Raw genomic sequence first — 21,264 nt, 5'->3', positions numbered from 1 at the left:
GTGGCCACTATTTCATGTTCTATCCCTCCTCTGTCACTGCCTGCTCTCCCGGGCCTGCATGTGTGCCTCTCCAAATTTCCAGTCCACTCTCTAATTGAAAATGTAGCCACAGTTATAGCATTCTTTGCACTGAGGACATCAATGGTGAACTTCCTTTGACTTACAGCAACACCAGAGATACAGAGTCCTCCATCTCCCTTAGAGATGGATAGGTATCCAGGGAGAAGCCCTGTAGCCTGAGATGTAAAGCAGCACAAATCTTGCCATCCTCCCAAGCACACTTTAATGAAAGAATAAAAGTTTTCCTGCATGAGTCTGTCTGCTTCACTGCTCCTAATCTGTTAATATTTCATGTTTAAATCAGCCTCTTCCCTTGCAGAGGTGATAAATCCCATGTGGTGATGTGCCTGTGAAAGCTGACTGGTATTACAGGGAGATGATCACATCTTCCAAGGCAAAGCCCCTACCACAGCAGTGGGTGAGATGGAAACAGTCAAAATCAAGGTGATTAAAAAGGAAGGAAAAGAGCCTCTTATGAGGCCAGGCAGACTTCTTCTTTCTTTTTTAAAGGCATATTTAAAAGCACATTGCTCAGTACTTACCAATTTTGTTTTTCCCTTCTTCATATTTCACTCTTTGTAAGATATGGTGTACAATTCTACTTCTTGTAGCATTATTGAAGAAAGTATCTTTGTTGTGTATTATGAAGCTACATGAAAATAAAAACCAAGAGCATCTCAGAAACATGTAAGAGCACATTTAAGGCAAATATTTATTTCCATTACTTTCTTTAGCACTCTAAAAATCTACAGTATGTAAGCAAGTGCAGGGAGGATAAAAGACACTTGATTAAGAGATGATTAGCCAGGTGAGATGCTGTCAGTAACAGTATTCATTCTCTTACAAAGAATTACGTGGAGATATTTAAGTATTCATTATGATATGCATCACCTTTAGATAATTCACTGAAAACTACAAAATTCTTGCACAAAAAATTGCAAAAACATATCTTTGTAAGTGCAGCAGTAGAATTTCACATCTGTTCCAGGCTTTTTTGTTATGCTTTACCATTAAGAGTCAGTTGGAACCATCTACTTGGTAAACCATGCTTACTGAAAACTGTTACTGAATACTATGTTAGAAATTGAAAGTATCATATACTCCCACATTTGGTCCTGGAAGATAAAATGCAGTAGAAAATTAGCTCTAAGAGGCCACTTATGTTAAGTATGAATACTGGTTCTATGTTCAATAGGTTAGATAGAATAAATTTTGAAAAACCCAACAAACCCTGTGGATAGGAGGCAATATTGGTTTCCTCATCTGTGTTTTTGAAGAGCTGCAGAATTGAATAAACTGATAAATAAAATGTTAAGGTCACAGAGATGGCATGGAGAGATGAGTCTGTAGGAGAGCACACTAGACAAATACGACCTTAAATGAGATCATCTTAATCAGGAGCTTGGTGTGGATTCACTTCACCTTCTCTTTTGCACAATGTGAGATTCACTTCTCAGTTTTCCCCTCAGGTAATTTAACCCAAATGAATTTTTTTTTTCCAGAATCAATCTTTACTCATGGGAAATAATATACAGCTTTGCACCTCCACAGTAATTTTGAAAAACGAGGAGTCCAACTTCTGGACTTTGAGAACTTCATGTACTCCCTCTTTATTATCAAAATTCTCAGCTGAATTTTCAATACAGTACAACGTGTACATAAGATCCTTTTGTTCTGCTTCAAAGGCTGACAGTAAAAAAAAAATCCTAAAGTAAAGGTATGTAAGACAAATTGCTCCAAGAGCACCCGAAGTAATAAAACCTGGTTTTCTAGAGATTACTATCTCATGTTTCCTTTGCCACTTCACCCCAGATACTCAGAGGCCATTTTTGTGTCTACAATCTACTCACTACTGTACTCAGTACTTCTGGCTTCCTCCCATTTCCCTGCTATTCCCAAAGTCCTACTCATGCCCTACAGTACCTACCAAAGTTAATTAGATTTATGCATATTGGCTGACCATCACGTGCATGCTGATTTACCAGTGGGCTGATACCAAACAGCAAATGCAATTGGTGTCCACTGGCCACAGCCTTTTCTGTATAGGAACTGTTTGGGGCCACTATTCTATTTCAAGCTGCTGTTACTCAAAAGTTATTTAAGACTGAGCTTATCTTTCAGATACAGAAAGATATGTGGATATAAAGATGCATCTTTACTGCTACATCTCTATCAAATTCAGCTGAAAGTAATCAGTATGTGAAATAATGACTACAAAAAGTATTTTGAGAGAAAAAACATACTGTATTCATGTAAATCTTAATGCTGATAGAAATGATATTTTATAAAATCTAAACTGTGAAACAGGTAGAACAGTGTTGTTTTCAGCTGAAGCTGGAACTCTGTAACAGGCTGTTTGTGTAGCAGCAGAAACAAATGAAAAGGCAGGAGTAAAACAGAAATGAATAGTTAGAGATTTTTGCTCTTTATTTAATTTTCTTTTACTGCCTGACTATCCAAGACCCCACCTCCCAGACAGTTAAAGAACTGTGAAGATAACTTCTCAGATACCAAAACAGCACAGTAATTCTCATTCTGACTTAGCTTAACTCGTCATTCTGACGAGTTCTTGTAGGATTCAACTGCGAATTGGATCAGCTTATCTGGGACACCTGCAACATGGAACCAGATAACACCTTAATCTATTTTCTTTGTAATACAAGTTTATTTTTCTCATCTGTTATCACAACTGTCTTATACTGCAACTAGAGATAGCCATTTCAACATCTTTTCTGAAGAATTTGTTTAATAGTTTTGTTTGTATTTAAGAATTTCTATTTTCATGAGTCATAAATGCAAAAAGGCAAAAATCAGGGATTACGGGAACTCTAAAAAACAAAGAAATAATCACTTGTTTAAAGAAACACTTCAGTAATTTGCATTCATTGGCAAACTTAGTAATTGTTTTATTATAGCTTTTGATCTTATATGGGCAAGAAGAAATAACCAGATGTGCCTGTGAAGCAGATGTAAACACCTCAGTATGAGAACTGCCATGAAAAACTCTGCCTGTTCCAGAATAGCTGAAGCAGTCCTAAAACACCTGTGAGAATATGAGCTGCAGAGGTTCTGCCCTGCCCAGTCTTGTGCCAGTAAGGGCAGGAGGGGGAGACGAGAGGAAGGACTCACCATGATCAGAGTGGGTCAAAAACATGCCCTTGAGTGTTTTCCAATATATGAATGTTATTCATGAAGACATGGATAAAGAAGAGATGCGAGAGTTCAGCAAAGGTGAAAAAGTAGTGCCAAAAATGAGTCCTCTGGATGTCCTGGACCATCCCTAACAATATCATTATTTTGGGATAGAATTGGTGGTAACATTTGGTATCATTTAAAACATGTAGTAGCATTTAAAGAATAATTCTTCCTTATTTTTGAACATAAAAGTCATAGGGTTCTTAAAATCTGCTTAACTCAAATATCCTTTTTTTTTCTGTGAAATTGTCTGTAGAGTAGAGAGAGCAGCATCACCATAATCAACGGGGCAGGGACCTCTAGCACAGGAAACAAAAAGAGGCAGACATGAGTGGAAGGCCTTGAAAGGTTGAGAATATCCCAGGCAGCTGTATCTGTGTTACAACATCCCTGTTAGGCATTGACATAAATTAGGACAATGTCAGGGAGGTTTCAATTTATCCCAAAAGTCACAGGAGTTGCTCTTGTCAGGTGAGAATCAGGAAGCTCAGTGTAGGGCTTACCCCTTTCAACCACCACCCCTTCACCAATGCTTCATGGATGTTTCTTCCCCCCAATTTTTTGTGCTTCAGTTTGTCTTATTTCTGAGTGTGGGTGGTAAATCCACAGTCAAACAATAACCATCAAAGCTATTTCATGTTCTACAGCATCCAACAAAGAATTCAGATGAGAAAGATTTTCTCAGTCTGTGAAGAATCTCACACTTCAAATTTCAGTTCACAGGGGCCAGAGCTGAAGACAATTTCAAACCAGGTACACATAAACATTTATCAGACATTACTGAGCTATGAATTGTATAATGCAGAGGCTTTCTAGCAAGTTTTTTAACCCTTGTTGCTTTTAGGTGGAAGAATTTCCTCAGCTGTTCTGTTTCTGCTGCCCTTGTTATATTTTCAACACAAGGATTTGAATATTCATAAGAGCAATACAGCTTGTTTTCAGGCTCAGTAAGAGTTTAGATTTTATTTATGAGACTCTTCACTGGTGGTTTTCATAATTTTGTCGCCTCATTTGTAAGACAAAAAATAAGTAAGGATTAATGTATTAGAATTTTTTTACCTGTGAAGTTAATGTATAGGTAGATAAAGCCAGTGATTTGTTCCACAACAGCTATAATCATTAACTTGGTCCTGTAAGTCTTATTTGTGTGAGCTATCCTTACTCAAAAAGAAAATCCCAATGAAGATAATGAGAGTACTTTTGAAAGGAAAGCTTCCAGAGTTGATCCTTAATTAAAGTCCCTTTCAAAAATGTCATTCTGGAAATACTGCTCTTACATTTATGCTGTAAGAGACATGAAGAGTCAGTGAAGGTTAATTGCTTTGAAGCTATATTTGTAGCCTTTTTAACTAAACTGTGAACTGGAAATTTCAAACTATCTTTCTGTGGATAGCAAAGCACAGCAAAGCTAACTGTTGTCTAAAGAAAGACCTCAAATTAGTGCAAATTCAACCAAGAAAAAATTACCAATGAATTCCTGTTCACACATTGTCTTTGGTAATTTTGCAGGTTGTACAAACCCTTAAAGGGTAAATTTAGCTCTTGAATCTTTGAATACACATTTGAAAAAAAGTGGGTTTGTTTTTCTTGCTTTATTTTACTTTTTATATTTTGGGAAAGCAAAAGGCAGGAAAAGGCTCTTTTCTGCTTTAGTGACAAGATAAAAAAAGATGAAATCTGAACACCTGTGGCCTGCTGACAAAGACACAAAGGGAGGATGGATGCATGCACAGATCCGTGTGTATCTTTGCACTGTGGGTCCACAGACACTGAAACAGTCTGACACCATATCTAAAATTGCCTTCTGCTGGAAGCAGTACAAACTAAGAGCACAGAGGTTGCTGGAAGTAGTGATCTCTATGTGAGTAGTGTATTCCTTAGCACATGAAAAATGCCCAACCTTCTGTACTCCCAGGTAAATCACAGAGCCAACAGCCAACCGGTTGTTGGCTGAAGTAATAGCAGGTTTTTAGCTAATTTAACGTAGAGAAAGTAAATCATCAGCTGGAGTAACAGCAACAATGTGAGTCTGCAGTATTCCCCTGAGAATAATACCACACATTTCTCTACTTTATTTGTTTGAAAATGGCTATATTATTAGCACTTGCTGATTTTTGTTTTGCTTGATTTTTAAGGTTGCAGCTAGCTGTCTTTTTTATATAAAAGGACATTTTTATTAATAGTTAATAGGAGGTTTTCATATCATACAGGGCCTAAAACAGGGTCACTTAGGGACGAAGAATGTTGTAGTGGCTCTCTCCGTTTCTAATTTGGCACCACAGCCTCAAAACTGCCAAAGTAAAATAGAAAGTCATGAAAGTGCTGAATCCCTCCTTCACCTTCCTCTGCCTTTGCCCCAGATGTCTTCCCCCCAGATCGTTTTTTAATTTAAATTAGTTCACTTAGAAATATTCACCTGAGATAGAAAGAGGGAGCCTTTTGTATTTTTCCGGGATGCCCTGCTTCTTACTATTTTTCATGCAATTGAAACTTCCAAAATCAGAGGGAATAAAAAAAAAAACATTGCAAGGCATGTCCAAGTTTGGCAGCACAAAGATTTGTTTGAGAGCAGGATTTGCAAAACTGTGATTCCCCATTTATAAAAAGTCATTTAAAGATGGATAGTTATTATTCTGTAGATGTATTTAAACACCAGAATGACCATCCTGCTTCAAAACAAGTAAGTGTCCATGCAGCCCTGTGCCATGTCTCCAGTTGCAGTAGTTCCCTGATCTATCCATGATTTTGGGGCGAGGGGACTCAAGAGAACATGGGCACAGATCATCTTGGTAGAGACGGGGTTTGTTAAGATCAATTTGAACATCAGAAAAAGCTTGAAAAGCAGCTCCACTTTGAGAGACACATATCTTGGAAATCTGGAAAAAATACAAGACTTATGTATGACAAGGGGACATAATATAAATGAGAAGAAATCTATTAACCTCTGGTATGCAGGGGCATTTTTTGCTTAATTAATCATGTTACTATCCTAGTCCTCCTAATTGAGTAAATTTTTAATCTTATTTTCACTAAGTAACAAATATTTATTTTAAGTGGTCATTCAATTATGTATTAGGTTAATATTTAATCAGAGAGTTTATTGCCTTTGAAAGATAAAACAAAGGGGAAATAGCTCCTGATATAGAGTTTGATATCTCTAAACAGCAATTAACATATTTCCCTAGCTAGTGTACAGTTATCTCAGAAATTGCAGCTAATTGCTGCTGTTACTATTCCCAAGTGATTAGCAGCTGACTACATGATAAATAAATAAGATGTAGTAGAAGAACAACTGAGTGTGTCTAATGGTAAACATTTCTCACATCTTGTGCATTCTTGTAAAAGACAATTTTCAGAAGAAATACTTTGGTATAAGCACAGCCTTTTCCAAGGTGTGGCTGCAAAAAAGAGACACTACTCAGAAGTCTATCTTGAAAATAATCTTTTTGTATTCCACAAAATTAAAAAAAAAAAAAAAGAAGAAGTGCTTGGCAGAACTTTCCTCCAAAAAGAGATTTTCTATTACTTAAGAAATAAGATGAATTTTGGTCTTCTCTTGTACTGACAGTTTTGAGATATACCCTATGAAATATGCCATAATGCTTTTAAAAGAAAACCTGAAGCTGTGCTGCAAAAGTTATAGTCATATCTCACAAATGTCATTCTTGTGTTTTCTACTTTGCCAGTTTTGGAGGAAGGAGAGATGGCTAGCTGTGCCTCTTAAAACAAACTTAGTTTTTTTTGAAAGCTGAATTTCTCCACAACTGGCCTTTTTCCATCTGAATGGGAAAGAAAAATGCAAGAAAGAACAAGTCTATTGAAATGATCTACTAAAATTGCATACACTCCTTGTACATGATTATTTTTAAAATATTATTTCCTATGGAAATAAGCTCAGGTAAGGTTTTTTTCTTAATTATTTTCCACCCCAGACACTGAATTGTAAGTATTGTCAGTTCTTTGTCTTCAGTGGTTTTAAAAGAAACTATCACAAATGAAGTCTCCACTCAAGTCATGTTGTAAAATCTGTATTGGACTGGAGCCCTCTATGTGGAAACTGTGGCTAGATCAAAAAAGATAAACTGCCTGTTCTTTGTTGACATGAAAGACATCTGATGCTATGAAGAAAGGAAGAAATAAGGAATTTTAGACCCAAATTGCAATATTTCAAATGCAGCCAAGCTCATATGAATATTTAAGGCATAATATTTTAGAAGATGCAAAGCACATAAAACCAGGAAAAAAGGAAGAATTTGGCAGCCTTCAGGTAGGATATGTGGCAAAATCTACTGTGAGGCCATGGAGATCTTATCTGAAAACTAAGTTTTGTGCTTCCAAGATGGTTGTAATTGTGAGAGATTCACTTCATGGTCTTCATTAAGCATATCTTGGATAAACAGTAATTTATGGCAACACAGAAACCCAAAATATTTTCAACTGCCAGAAGTACATATCTTGCTCTCCAGAAATACTTGTACAATAGCCAGAAAAATCCTCATCAGTGTAATTAAAAGACTGATTATATATTTTAGGTTCCTGTGGGTATTTCTCAAAGAACAGTTGACTGTACTTCCCACTAATCTCTTCCTCTCACTTAGGATTCTAGATGTGCAGGAAAATTGTATGGCTTCTACTGTAAACTTAAAACTCAAAATCTGTACATAAGTTCTGACAAAAAGCAGACACTGGTGGCATTTTTCTGCTACCACCTTAATACAGTGCAAAAGGACTAAAAAACTCACATTTATTCTGCATCCTCTGAGAACTTCAAGAACTGAATGAGTTACATTTACTTTGCTCAAAAAATGCCATATGTTCAATGAAAAGTCTTAACTCCAAGGTCAGCTAGCTGAACACTGGGTTGGTACTGGGACCCCTCGAGTCCTGTACTTGTTCTCTCTGAATCAGTTTTGGCACTACTGTGTGATGGAAGAGGAGGCAGAGTCACAGCTAAAGGCCCAACAGTAGGAAGGAGATTGTCACTGCTCTTCTAGACTGTAGGATGCTGTGCTCTTCGAACATTGAACTCCACAAGTAACTACCCATGACAAGTTTGTAGCCTCCAGTATAATTACATTGTACTGGTCACATGGTTAGAGCATACTAGCAAAACCTTAACTGTCCCAAATATCAAAGTGTATGGACTTTTCTTACCACTGACAAAATGGAAGCTAAATTATCATAACATTACTGTAGATGGCAATTCTCCTTTTCAGGATCTCAAGAATTTCAGTGATTATTTATCTTCACAGTCCTAAAACAATACTGTGGGTCTCTGGGTTAAAAAATTGAAATACCTGCATGCAACTCAGTAGAAAAATATTGAACAAGTCATTGTATTTCAAAATTCTAGTGAAACAAAACAAGTCAGGCACAAGGAACAGGCTGAAGCACAATAGGAACACCACTGCTGTCAGAGTCAGCATCTTCTGGGAGGAGGAGGCCAGCTCAGCCAACATTTTATCAGCCCCACACAAAAGGATAGGAAGACTACATACAGAAAGCTAAGCAGAAAATGTCAGGTCTGCCACGGAGTAAAATTTCCAAGGCTGCCATGATGTAAAAGAAGCGTCAAACAACAGCAGGAGTGTTAATGAAACTAACACTTATAAACTCTCCTGACAGTTTACCAACATGAACATGAGCAAGGCAGAAGAATGAAAAAAAAATACTCTAAAAATACTCTTCATAGACGTCAATCCTCCTTTCAGCCACAAAACAAATCTCTCAGAACAAACTACCAACCCCTTTCCTATGTGCAGTAATTGTAAGGGACATTAGCAGTTAATATTACTGGTAATAAAAACATTATTGCTGACATCCCGATTTATTAGTTTTTTAGTATCACTAGTTATTCTCAAACTAGTTTGCACCTACTCTTACTCTTGGAGGGCACAATAACTGACCCATCTCTGTATCAAACAGACTTCTATTGAAATTTTCCTGGAGTTTTGCACCTGTTCTTGTTTTTCTGCTGTATTTGGAAAGATGCCATTTGTGGCAGAGGTTTATTTTACTCATTTTTATTGCAGCTAGTAAATCAAACCCCTGCAAAAATTATTCATTCAAAATGAGGTATTTTAGAGCTTTGTCAACCTGGCTTCTCCCTGAATAAAACCACATATTTCAGAATTTGGAGCAACCTATAATTCATTCTCTGTCTTCTTTTGGTATCCTCAACAGTGCTGCCTAATCTTTGTGGTTTTGCTCTCAGTCAATGACTGTTTCCCATATCACAAACTCTCTAACTACCCATAAGACATCAAAAATTTGACATCCCTTAAATTTCATATGAGTTATGAAAGTTATGTGGGACTTTTTCTGCTCTGCATTTTGCAAGGGAATAAAGGCTTCTTGTAGCCAAGTGATTTCTCTGACATTTGTCCAACACTGGTGTCATTGGTGGAAAAGTGTCACTGCTAGGTCTAAACACTGTCTGAACACTGCCATTTTGCAAGGAGTTTTGCTTCCATAAAATTGAAAGAGAAATGCAATCAAATTGACATTGTCTGTTTTCTTTAGAGTTTTGTTTGTTCTACAGTCATAACTAGGAATGAAATTCAAGTATCAATATTTCAAACATCAGTGATGAAGGACTAGTTTTGGTTATGCTAAATACATAAGGAATGCTGAGAAAAGTTTTAATCACATCTTTAAGTGAAAAAGAACAACTGCAGTTCTGACCTGAGAGAAAATAGCCATTTGATCCCTTTAAAGATGTAATTGAAATTCCAGTGAATTAAAAGGAACTTTCCCATTGATTTCCTTAGCGTTGAGCTGGAACTTTAATTAATAGAAACATAGACTTGCTATCTCTTCCTTTTTGCGAAAAAGGGCTAATATGAAGGCACTAGTCCTTAAGACATGAACAAAGGAATCAATTTTTTCCAAGGTGAATCCAGAAGGAAAAGTTTTCACCTTGCCACTGAGATGCTAGAATATATGCTAGAATACTCACTGATGGATCCTTTGTTGGCTGAATGGAGCAGTATAGCAGTCATTCTCCTCCAGATCTGGCAGTGTTTCCTTGTCCAGTTTCATTGGCTTTCTGGGCAACCATCCTCGGAACCTGCTTATCTGTTTCTCGATCCTGCAGCACATGATAAGTATGAGCATTTGTGATAATGGGTTTTTCCACTACATTATGAAGTACAGGTTATCAAACCAGGACACTAAATATTTACAATTAGGAAAGGTGCAATATCTTTTGACTTTTGTTGAGGCAGACCAAATTACATATGCTGAACTCGATTACTCACAACCAGCTTTCTGCAGAGGAGCATTTATTTTGTCTCATCAGAAAAGCAATGCTGATGGTACATGCTGCCATAAATCTTATGAAGCCCAGTGAGTGCTTGGCATGTTCTCTAAATCTTTATTTCTCACATTTTTAGTTAGTTTAAAATTCAGGCTTGACCAACGTTAGATTTTGGACATCTAAACATTAGAACAGTGGGGATTGTGACAAAAATCTTTGGCAGCTAAACCCAGCAAGTTACAGCCTATTACTGCTCTCCGTATAGATTCTTACCTTGCAATTCATCCTATTACAAAATAGGCTACTTTGTTCATTTCATTGTTTCTTGCAACACCATAACCTCCATGAAACCAGAACTCTGAGTGTATAAGCTAACAAGTGACTGCTATGCAGATTCTCACATTTCGAAGGTGAAAACAAACAGTGATTGAGCTGGAGGAAGGGCAGATTTAACTACAGGTGCATTCATGCAAAGATACACAGTGAAATGAAGGGAACAACCAGAGCTCATAGCAGAAGACAATCTAAACCAAATTCAAATCCATACTAGAATGCTATAAATGCTGAAAAGCTCCCAAGGAAACTGTGCTTAGCACAGTGACTCCTGCTCCATGTCCTAACCACTGATCCCTGCAAAAATCATGGACTACAAATTATGGAGTGTGCCCATACTTCAGTCACTGGATGAATGTTTCCAGAAGTGGAGCTAAAGGATAAGAATTTACTTCCCTTACTTCCTTTGAACTTAAAGCTCAGCTCTGAAAGAAACTCAAGGACTGGAAATATGGTTGGGGGGGTTGTTTGTTTTCTGGGTTTTTTTTTGTAGTTGTTTGGTTTTTTGGGTTTTTTTTTGAAACGGCCAACATAAGAACTCTTAAGACCAGCAAATGCTGGTACCTCTGCGCAGTCAGTTTGAGGGAAGACAACCCATATCCAGGCAGCTGAATATATGGGGAAGTGATGTGAAAATGTCATATATTTTCATTTAAAATTCACAGAGTTATTCCTGGAATATTCAGCCTTCTTCCACCAGGTTTTAAAATGGACAAGAAAGCTAACGTTCATTTTTAAACATGAGTGTAGTATATGATAGAGATAATTCATGCTATTTATGTATAAAATATTGTAAAATCCAAGCTATGTCTTTGACCACCTGGCTGGGAGCAGAGTCTGATGTTTATTCAATTAGTTCCTGGACAACCTTAAGATAATATCAAGTCTGTTAACGTATGAATGAAACCTTCCCGGGCCATGATTGCTGACTTCCCTGGAATGTCAGGGCCACTCACAGAGGACCTGCACCTGGGAGATTGCATCTACCTCACTCAAGCACTGGTGCCACTCTGCTACATGTGAATGCAGACTCTTCTGAAGCGTTCAGACAACCATCTAGACACCTGGACTCACTTTTGTCTATTCCTGCACATGTATGGCCCCAGTTCTACATGTGAAGGGACACAAAGGAACATTCAGTCATCTCTGCCTCAGGCAGAATAAACTGTATATAAACTCGCTGCATGAAGCAGTTGGGGTGAGCCAGCAGGGAGACGCTGACACTTTGTCAGTCTGATCCAGGTTCAACGCCAACATCCGGGGCTGACTCTGCCTTGGCTGTGGTGGTTTTTCTCACAATTCTATTTTGTTAAGGATCTAATAAATCATTGCTAGATTTTCTTATAAATTTGGTTTCCGATTTGACCATTTATAACAATTTGGTGACAAGCCAAACGTAATCTGATACTGGGGTTCGGGAACCCCTTTCCCACCCAGGGGGTGCCCCACTGATTTCAGTGGCCCGAGCAGGATTGGATTCCGAAAAACCAATCAGATCCCCAAAGAGCCCCAATTGGAGCTGCGGACCATAATTGGAGCCGCGTGCTGCAACAAGAATCACAGCCAAGGGAGACAGAGGGCCCAATTCTCTGCAAAGCTCAGAAAGATCTAGAGAGATTTCCGAGACTCGAGGTTTTTTCACTCGTAAAATTCAATGTGCACGAAGAGATCCACACAAGAAAAATAACCATAAGTACTGTGTGGTTGGGTGGAGCGTGATCAGACGAGTGTGTGAGATGTGACTTTGTCACGAGGTGAGTGCGGACCCCAAGACCGCAGTTTCACCATCCCACGAGGGACGTGATCAGTCGAGAGGGAAGTGCAAGGCTCTCTGTTCAAAACACACGAGACCCGGGACTCGGGGGGAGTCTAGGGGGAAAACCGGTCACGGTTGCGATCAGGAGCCTGGAAACTTCTGGGAACCCGTCTGCCTTCTGAAACCGGAGGAAGCAGGTAAGAAAAACAGCCCAAAAAGTTGGCAGAGTGGTTCGCTGTTTGACTTGGTCAGGCTGGTGGCTTTTCGTGAGCCGGAAAACCCAACATTGGAGAGAGAGACGGGACCTGTGATGGACATCCCGGCGAAACGAGAGAAGGTAAGAAAAATCGTAACATTCCTTGAGAAAATGGGGTTGGGAAACAGCAGACACCAGAAAAAATTCAGGAAAAACCCTCCCAAGTCCTTGGAAGAATTCTACCAGAAATCCCCAGAGATAGTTCCTTGGGGTGGATGCTGGAACACTGGGACGAAAACCCGCGGAGGGTGGGGAAGTCCAAGGAGAAAATGATCCATTTTTCTATGGAAAAATGGGGAGGGAGGGAGATTGGAAAATACGTGGTTCTCGTTGATATTCAGCACATTCAAAACCTGGACTTGTGAGCCTTTTTTTGACCGCGACGTGGCCGGTCGCAGCCCACGGGATCCTGACTGAGGAAATCGAGTACGCCGACATGTGGAGCCATGCTTGTTTGGGTCTATACCCAGTACGAGCTGTCCGGCGCGCGGCAAAGAACGGGCAGGGAATGGGAACCATTGGAAAATCTTCCACCCCCCTACACTGTGGCCCCGCAGCAGCCTGATCCCGCTCAGGCACCAGCGGCACCAGGAATGCCTCCCGAGGTGGGGGATCTGCAAGCTCAGATGACCGCACCGCTGCCACCACCGAGCAGGTGGCGGCATCCGCTTTCCCGCATGGCCACACGGCGGCAGTGCAGCCGCTGCCTCAGGCATCTCCGAAAATTGAGGAAGGAAAGGTAGAAGTTTCTAGGGTCATCTCTCACCTGGCACGTCGGACAAGGCGGAGAATGAGGAGGGCGACCATGGGGGAAAGTGAGGACGAGGAGGAAAAACCCAGCATCTATCCCTTATGACAGGTGCCAACAGCTCTGGGGGTGATTGGATACATGCACACCTCGATCGACACCAGTGATGTGAGGGCATTCAAAACGGAAATGGGAAAATTAATGGATGATCCTTTGGGGGTGGTGGAGAGGTTGGAAGAGTTTTTGGGAACCAGCATATACACCTACGAGGATCTCCATGCGATCTTAAGATCACTGTTTAATGAGGAGAGAGACATGATCCGGTTAGCCGCAATCAAGGATTGGGGAAAACAGAACCCGAATGGGGGGGCCGGGGAGGAACGGTGGCCAAACCAGAAGCCGTCTTGGGAAGCCCAGACAGAAGAGGGGAGGCAAAAGATGATAAATTTAAGAAATATGGTTATTCAAGGTATCTGGGAGGCGGTACCGAAGGGGCAGAACATGAGCAAGGTGCTCCGGGAATGTCAGGGGAAAGACAAAACCCCCACAGAGTAGTTGGAAAGACTCTGAAAGGGTATGAGAATGTACTCAAGAACAGACCCTGATTCCCCAGTGGGAATGGTGTTGTTAAAAACACAGTTTGTGGTGAAATCCTGGGAGGACATTCGGAAAAAGCTAGAGAAGATAGATGGGTGGCAAGAGCAGGGGTTACAAGAACTGCTGAGGGAAGCCCAGAAAGTATACATGTGTTGGGATGAGGAAAAACAAAAGATTCAAGCCAAGGTTCTCATGGCGGCAGTAAGGGAGGCTCAGAAGCAGGAAAGGGGAAGGACACAGCGAAAAAGATGCCAGCAAACAAACCGAGTCCGTGCCAGGGGAGGGGCTCGGGCGAACAGAAGTGGGATGTTGAGTGCTTTTACTGCAAACAGAAGGGGCACATCAAATGGAATTGTCCCAACAAAGCCAAGGACCAGGCAATGTTCCAGGAAGATTAGGGGTGTCAGGGGCTTTTCAGTTTGGGGTCTGGAACATCGAGGGAGCCCTTGGTAAAATTAAGAGTGGGACCTCACAAAGAAGTGACATGGTTTATGGTGGATTGGGGGGCGGAATGGACAACAGTGCTACAGTTACCAAAGGGGTGCTCTCTGAGCAATGACTCTATGATGGTAACTGGGGCAAAAGGGGATCCTTTCGAAGTTCCAATCATAAAAATCATAGAAATAGACACAGGAAACAGAAAACACAGCGGAAATATTTTATTGGCCAAGGGTGTGGACTTTAATTTGCTGGGGCAGGACATGATGGTGGCCCTGGGGATTGGGTTGGTGGAGGAAAAACCTTGGCTCAAGGTGAGACTTTACAGCCTCACTGTTCCAGACGAGAAAAAGATAGACCCAAGGGTGTGGTATGTTCCAGGGGAAGCTGGGAGGCTGGACATAGAGCCGATTCGGGTTGAAATTGAAAGACCAGAAGACCCCATATGGGTCAAACAATATCCCAACTCCATGGAAGGGAGGAGGGGTTTGAAACCAGTGATTGATGAATTAATAAAGAAAGGCACACTGGAGCCGTGCATGTCTCGGCACAACACCCCAATTCTGGCGGTGAGAAAAACAGATGGCAGCTTTAGGCTGGTGCAGGATTTATGGGCTGTGAATCAGAGGACTACAACTTTGTTCCCCACAGTTTCAAACCCTTACACATTGCTGAACAATCTCACTCCTGAGGACACTTGGTACAGTGTAATTGACTTAAAAGACGCTTTCTGGACCTGCCCTCTCACCAAGGACAGCCGCGATTATTTGCATTTCAGTGGGAAGACCCAGAGACGAACAGGAAGCAGCAGCTCAGGTGGACTTTGTTGCCTCAGGGCTTTGTGGACTCTCCAAACTTATTTGGACAGGCACTTGAACAGGTTTTAAGTAATTTTGTAGCAACCGGAGGGGCAAAGCTTCTACAGTATGTAGATGATTTGTTGGTCGCAGGTCAGGGGGAGGGGGAGGTAAGGGCGAGCACAAGTGAGCTTTTGAACTTTTTGGGGGAAAGGGGGTTGAAGGTTTCAAAGTCAAAGTTGCAGTTCACAGAGCCCGAGGTCAGGTACTTGGGACACTGGTTAACCAAGGGCAAAAAGAAACTGGACCTGGAAAGGGTGGCAGGGATTATTGCCTTGCCACCCCCGCAGACAAAAAGGGAGGTTTGGCAGCTTTTAGGGTTGTTGGGATATCACTGGCAGTGGATTGAAAGTTACAGCAAAAAGGTGAAATTTCTCTATGAGAAACTCACCACAGACTGGATCAAATGGACACAAAAAGATGAGGAAGAATTCAGGGGAGTCAAGGAAGCACTCACGGCAGCACCAGTGCTGAGCCTCCCTGACGTGAGGAAACCCTTTCAGTTGTTTGTGGATGTGAGCAGTCACACGGCACATGGGGTGTTGATGCAGGACTGGGCGGGGGTCAGGAAACCTGTGGGTTACTTGTCCTGGCTTTTGGACCCGGTCAGCAGGGGCTGGCCCACCTGCTTGCAGGTGATTGTGGCTGTAGCATTGCTGGTGGCGGAGGCAAAGAAGGTAACCTTCGGCGCACCGTTGGTAGTATTTGCACCGCACAATGTGCAGGGCATACTACAGCAGAAGGCAGACAAATGGCTCACTGATGCAAGGTTGTTAAAGTATGAGGCCATTTTGATTCACTCGCAGGACTTGGAGTTGAGAACCACGACTGCGCAGAATCCTGCGCAGTTTCTGTTTGGGGAGGCTGCAGAGGAGTTGGTTCATGATTGCGTGGAGGTGGTCAAGTTGCAGACGAAGTTCAGGGAGGATTTGGAAGAAGAAGAATTGGACGAGGGGGAGAAGTGGTTAGTGGATGGGTCAAGCAGAGTGATTGAAGGGAAAAGAAAATTGGGATACACAGTCGTGGATGGGAAAATGGGAAAGGTGATAGAAGCAGGTCCCCTGAATGCGAGCTGGTCCGCACAAGCATGTGAATTGTACGCAGTTTTGAGGGCATTGAAGGGACTGAAAGGGGAAAAGGGAACAATTTTCACAGATTCAAGGTACGCCTTTGGGGTGGTTCACACATTTGGGAAAATTTGGGAGGAGAGGGGACTGATCAACACGGGAGGAAAGGCACTGATGCACGGGGAGTTAATCTGGCAAATTTTAGAAGGTCTAAGGGGGCCGGAGGAAATTGCGGTGGTCCATGTGAAGGGACACCAGACAGGAATTCAGTTCTGGACCAGAGGGAACAACTTGGCGGACCAGGAGGCTAAAACCTCATTGATGGTGGTAAGTACCCCGGAGATCGAAAGGGAAGAAACCCCTGATGATCCTCCTCAGCTTTCCCAAAAGGAGATCGAATGCTATGAAAAGATCGGAGGTAAATTGAAGGAAGGTAAGTGGAGGTTACCTGATGGGAGGGAATTAGTTTCCAGAGGTTTTACCAGAAGGATTTTGCAGAAATTGCACCAGAAAATGCACTGGGGTGCACAAGCCCTGGCAGAGCAATTTCTGAAATTTTTCAGGTGCAAGGGAATTTCTGAATTGGCAAGACAAGAGGTACAAGGGTGTTTGATTTGTCAAAAAGTAAATATGTCAAGGGCCAAAAAGGCTGCCCTGGGGAGTCGCCCCATTGCGTACTGACCATTTGAAAGAATTCAAGTTGATTTCATGGAATTGCCAAAAGTGGGAAGGTTAAAATTTATACTGGTAATTGTGGACAAATTGACTCATTGGGTAGAAGCCTTCCCCAGCTCACAAGCAATGGCCCAGACTGTGGCCAGAAAATTGTTAGAGGAAATTGTACCCCGATATGGCGTAGTGAATTGCATTGATTCAGATCAGGGAACACATTTCACATCAAAGGTTATTAAGCAGATGGCTGATGCACTGGGCATCCGATGGGAGTACCACACTCCATGGCACCCCAGAGTTCAGGACAAGTGGAAAGAATGAATCAGACCTTGAAGGCACAGTTTTAAAACTTTCCAAATTAATTTTGGAAACAAAGATGTCCTGGCTGAAGTGTCTACCTTCAGCACTGCTTAATATCCGAACCATGCCTCACTCAGAGACGGGGCTCTCACCGTTTGAAATGCTATATGGAATGCCATATAAACATGGAATGCCATAGGGACACCCCAGGTTTGTGGATGGTCAGATTCAACCATATCTGGTTGCAATCAACAGGAATTTACAGGAACTCTGAAAACAGGGAATAGTGCCACAGAGTGCTCCTCTGGGGGGTCGCTATTCACAAAATCGAACCTGAGGACAAAGTGTTTGTGAAAGTGTGGAAAGAGGTGCTGCTCTCTTCTCACTGGGAAGTCCTTTTCTTGTGCTCCTGACAACAGACACGGCTATTCGGACAGCGGAGAAAGGCTGGACACATGCGTCCAGGGTGAAGAAAAGTCAAACATCAGGAGGAAGCGCCCGAGTGGAGGGTTACTCCTTCCCCTGGTGACTTGAAGATCAGACTCCAAAGTCCTCGTAAATGACCGACAGCAAGCAGGTAAGTTGTATACTGTCAGATTGTGTATGCTATCCGTTTGTACACTTTAAGTGTGAATAATGTCAAGGGGTTTTTGTTATTCATTGTAGAAGGGGACAGAGGCCAAAGGGACTGTGTACCCAGTGTTTAGAGGAGGAGCTTGAATTGACTGACCGTATCCTGACCTTAGCCACCAATTTGGGTATCATTGAACTGGACTCGCAGGAGTGGTTTCACATTTTTCAAAATGTGGTGTGTGGGAAGCTTAGATCTCAAGCAGAAATCTTGGATGTGGAGTGCCGGAAATCCATCAGGGTCCCGTGCAGTTCTGATGCCATCAGTGTTACGGTGGGGCGCCTTTAAGAGGAGGTATGCGGCTAGGTCTGAGGGCGTGTTCCCCAAAGAATACGCCTGCTGCCGTGAAGATGGTCTTCCTTGCCGCTGGTGGCACCCCAGAGGGTGGAGGCAAAGGCAGAGGAGTACGCCTGGTGGGAATCCTGACTGGCCTGAGCCTAGCTGTGTGCTGGGACGCAGAGTCTGCGCACTGAGGTCCCAAGGAAAGGCGGAAGCAAGAGCTCCGCAGATGAGTGCGGAAAGTACACTCAGGTGGTCCCAGTCGCAGGGGACGGGGGACACTCAGCATACCAAGCCCCAAAAGAATGTCTCAAGAGAACTGGCAGGTACTGTTGGAAGAATGGCACTCGAGTAAAATTATGTGAATTGGAGATCAGGACTCGCTGTATCAATCCCGAGGCTGGGCTAAGGAACGGGTAGTCAAGTGATCACAAGCATCAAATGAGGAAATGAAGCATGGAACCGATGTCAATCCCCATTTGTAACCAGTGTAACCGAACCATGTGGGTCGAGGGGAAGACAGAATCTATTTTTATTGCATATCACCAGATGAACCCATTGTGTTATGACAATGTAAGGCAGGGAATATGCACGATGAATGGGAAAATGTACTGGATGGCAAAGAATATGAAATTTGACAGTAAAATTACCCTGAACAAGGACCCGCTCATATTGGACCTGGCACTGGCAAATGATGACAGAGTGTGCCTACAATATGATAGGGTTGTTTGTTTTGCAAAAAATAAAAATAATGAGGACCCTGAGGGAAGGATGAGAGAGAGAACTCAGGAACTGAAACGAAGGGAGTCAGAATTGAGGAAACAGAGTCGATCAGGAATGATTGAAAACATTGGGTGAACAGTATGAAATACTGGAAAGACAAAATGCTAATGGGGAATTACCTTCCCCAGACAGAAACCTGTTCATTGATTTGATGCAAGAAATTGCAACAGAATTGGGTTTGTCGAATTGTTGGATTTGTGGGGGGCTGAAATCTGCAGAAAAATGGCCTTGGAAAGGGGAAGGTTTGGCTCCAGAGCAGCTCTTAAAATGGGACAATCCGAGGGTCTCAAAATTGGCACAGAGACCCGAGGGGTGGATTTTGGATCAAAGGGTAATTAGTACAATCTGTGTCAGTCGAGAGGGAAGAGAGTACACCAAGATGGTGGGATACACTCTGTGTGCATCTACCCTGACAGTGAACTCAGACACGAAAAGCAAGGTCTGGCAGCCAGAACCCCCTTTGGGGTATTGGAGCCGGAAGAATGAGACAAATTGTGAATGGGACAAAAGGATGGGATTGTGCTGGGTCAAAGGAGCCAACCCTTTCCAATCCTTGGAGGGTATGAGAGAATACTGGGGAGACCCAGGGAAAATAAATATTAAATGGAAAGCCCCTGATGGAATTTACTGGATTTGTGAGAAAAAAGCATACAGTGAGTTACCCCCAAGATGGAAGGGGTCATGCACTTTAGGCATGATCCGACCAGTGTTCTTTACCCTCCTGAGAACAAAAAGTAATCTGTTGGGGGCTCCATTATATGAGACCCTGAGAAGGGAGAGGAGAAGCCTGAAAAAGATGATACCTGTGATAAGCGGTAAACAAACCTGGGAGGAGGAAGAGTGGCCAGCGGCAAGAATAATTGATTATTATGGGCTGGCCACGTGGGCTCAGGATGGAGGCTATGGGTATAGGACTCCGATTTACCTACTGAAAACAGATTGATTAGGCTGCAAGCAGCTATGGAAATTGTATCAAATCACACCTCTGAGGCCCTGGATTTACTGAGTTGGCAGAACACCCAGGTACGGGCCTTTGTGTACCAGAATCGAATAGCTTTAGACTATTTGCTGGCTGAGGAAGGGGGAGTGTGTGGAAAATTCAATGAATCAGAATGTTATATCAAGATCGATGACTATGGGGAAACCATAAGAGGTTTGGCGGCCGAAATCAAAAAGGTGGCCCATGTCCCTGTCCAAAAATGGAATTCAATTTTACAGTCTTCATGGTGGGACAAACTATTTGATGGGGCATGGTGGAACAAAGTGATGCTCTTGTGCTCTGTTCAGTATCTGGAATCCTATTCCTCCCTTGTCTGATTCCATGCTTTATCAGACTGATCCACTCTGTGGTCCAGGGAATACAGATTGCTATAGTTCCCGTGGATTCAGAGGAAGCTTCCGGAGGCAACGCATCTAAGATCATGTGGCTGGGAGAAAGAAAGTATGCCAGCAATGCTGCAGAGGCATTGGCAAAGTTAGAGAATCAGGCAACTGTGAAAACGAATAATGTGGTGTATCAGGGCATCCCACAAGGGGAGTACCGAATAGTGTGAGGAAGTACTCTGCTTGTGAGGAACCCTTAGTGGTGATGGGTAGATGTAGGAAATTAAAAATTTAGCAATTTATGAGCATGAATTAAATTGGTGAAATAAATGGGAAGGGATTGTAGCATATGATAGAGATAATTCATGCTATTTATGTATAAAATATTGCAAAATCCAAGCTATGTCTTTGACCACCCGGCTGGGAGCAGAGTCTGATGTTTATTCAATTAGTTCCTGGACAACCTTAAGATAATATCAAGTCTGTTAACGTATGAATGAAATCTTCCCAGGCCATGATTGCTGACTTCCCTGGAATGTCAGGGCCACTCACGAGGGACCTGCACCTGGGAGATTGCATCTACCTCACTCAAGCACTGGTGCCACTCTGCTACATGTGAATGCGGACTCTTCTGAAGTGTTCAGACAACCATCTAGACACCTGGACTCACTTTTGTCTATTCCCGCACATGTATGGCCCCAGTTCTACATG

General features: G+C 42.2%; 1 protein-coding gene across 7 annotated transcripts in view; it reads right to left on the bottom strand.

Annotated features, from left to right (window-relative positions):
• ANO4 (anoctamin 4) overlaps positions 1-21,264 on the bottom strand; it is a 187,568-nt gene that overhangs the window by 52,537 nt on the left and 113,767 nt on the right. For all 7 annotated transcript variants that reach the window (XR_004981806.2, XR_004981807.2, XM_036400690.2 and 4 more), the window contains 2 exons: positions 10,214-10,345; positions 603-709 (listed from right to left, as the gene is read on the bottom strand). Coding sequence is in view for 5 of the 7 variants with exons in the window: in XM_036400690.2 (XP_036256583.1) it covers positions 603-709; positions 10,214-10,345 (239 nt within the window). In the remaining 2 variants the exon portion in view is untranslated. The remainder of the gene's footprint in view (positions 1-602; positions 710-10,213; positions 10,346-21,264) is intronic.

The sequence above is a fragment of the Molothrus ater genome, chromosome 5 (assembly GCF_012460135.2).
Source record: "Molothrus ater isolate BHLD 08-10-18 breed brown headed cowbird chromosome 5, BPBGC_Mater_1.1, whole genome shotgun sequence".
In the NCBI taxonomy this organism is placed as follows: domain Eukaryota; kingdom Metazoa; phylum Chordata; class Aves; order Passeriformes; family Icteridae; genus Molothrus; species Molothrus ater.
This window is presented reverse-complemented; position numbering and strand designations above follow the sequence as displayed.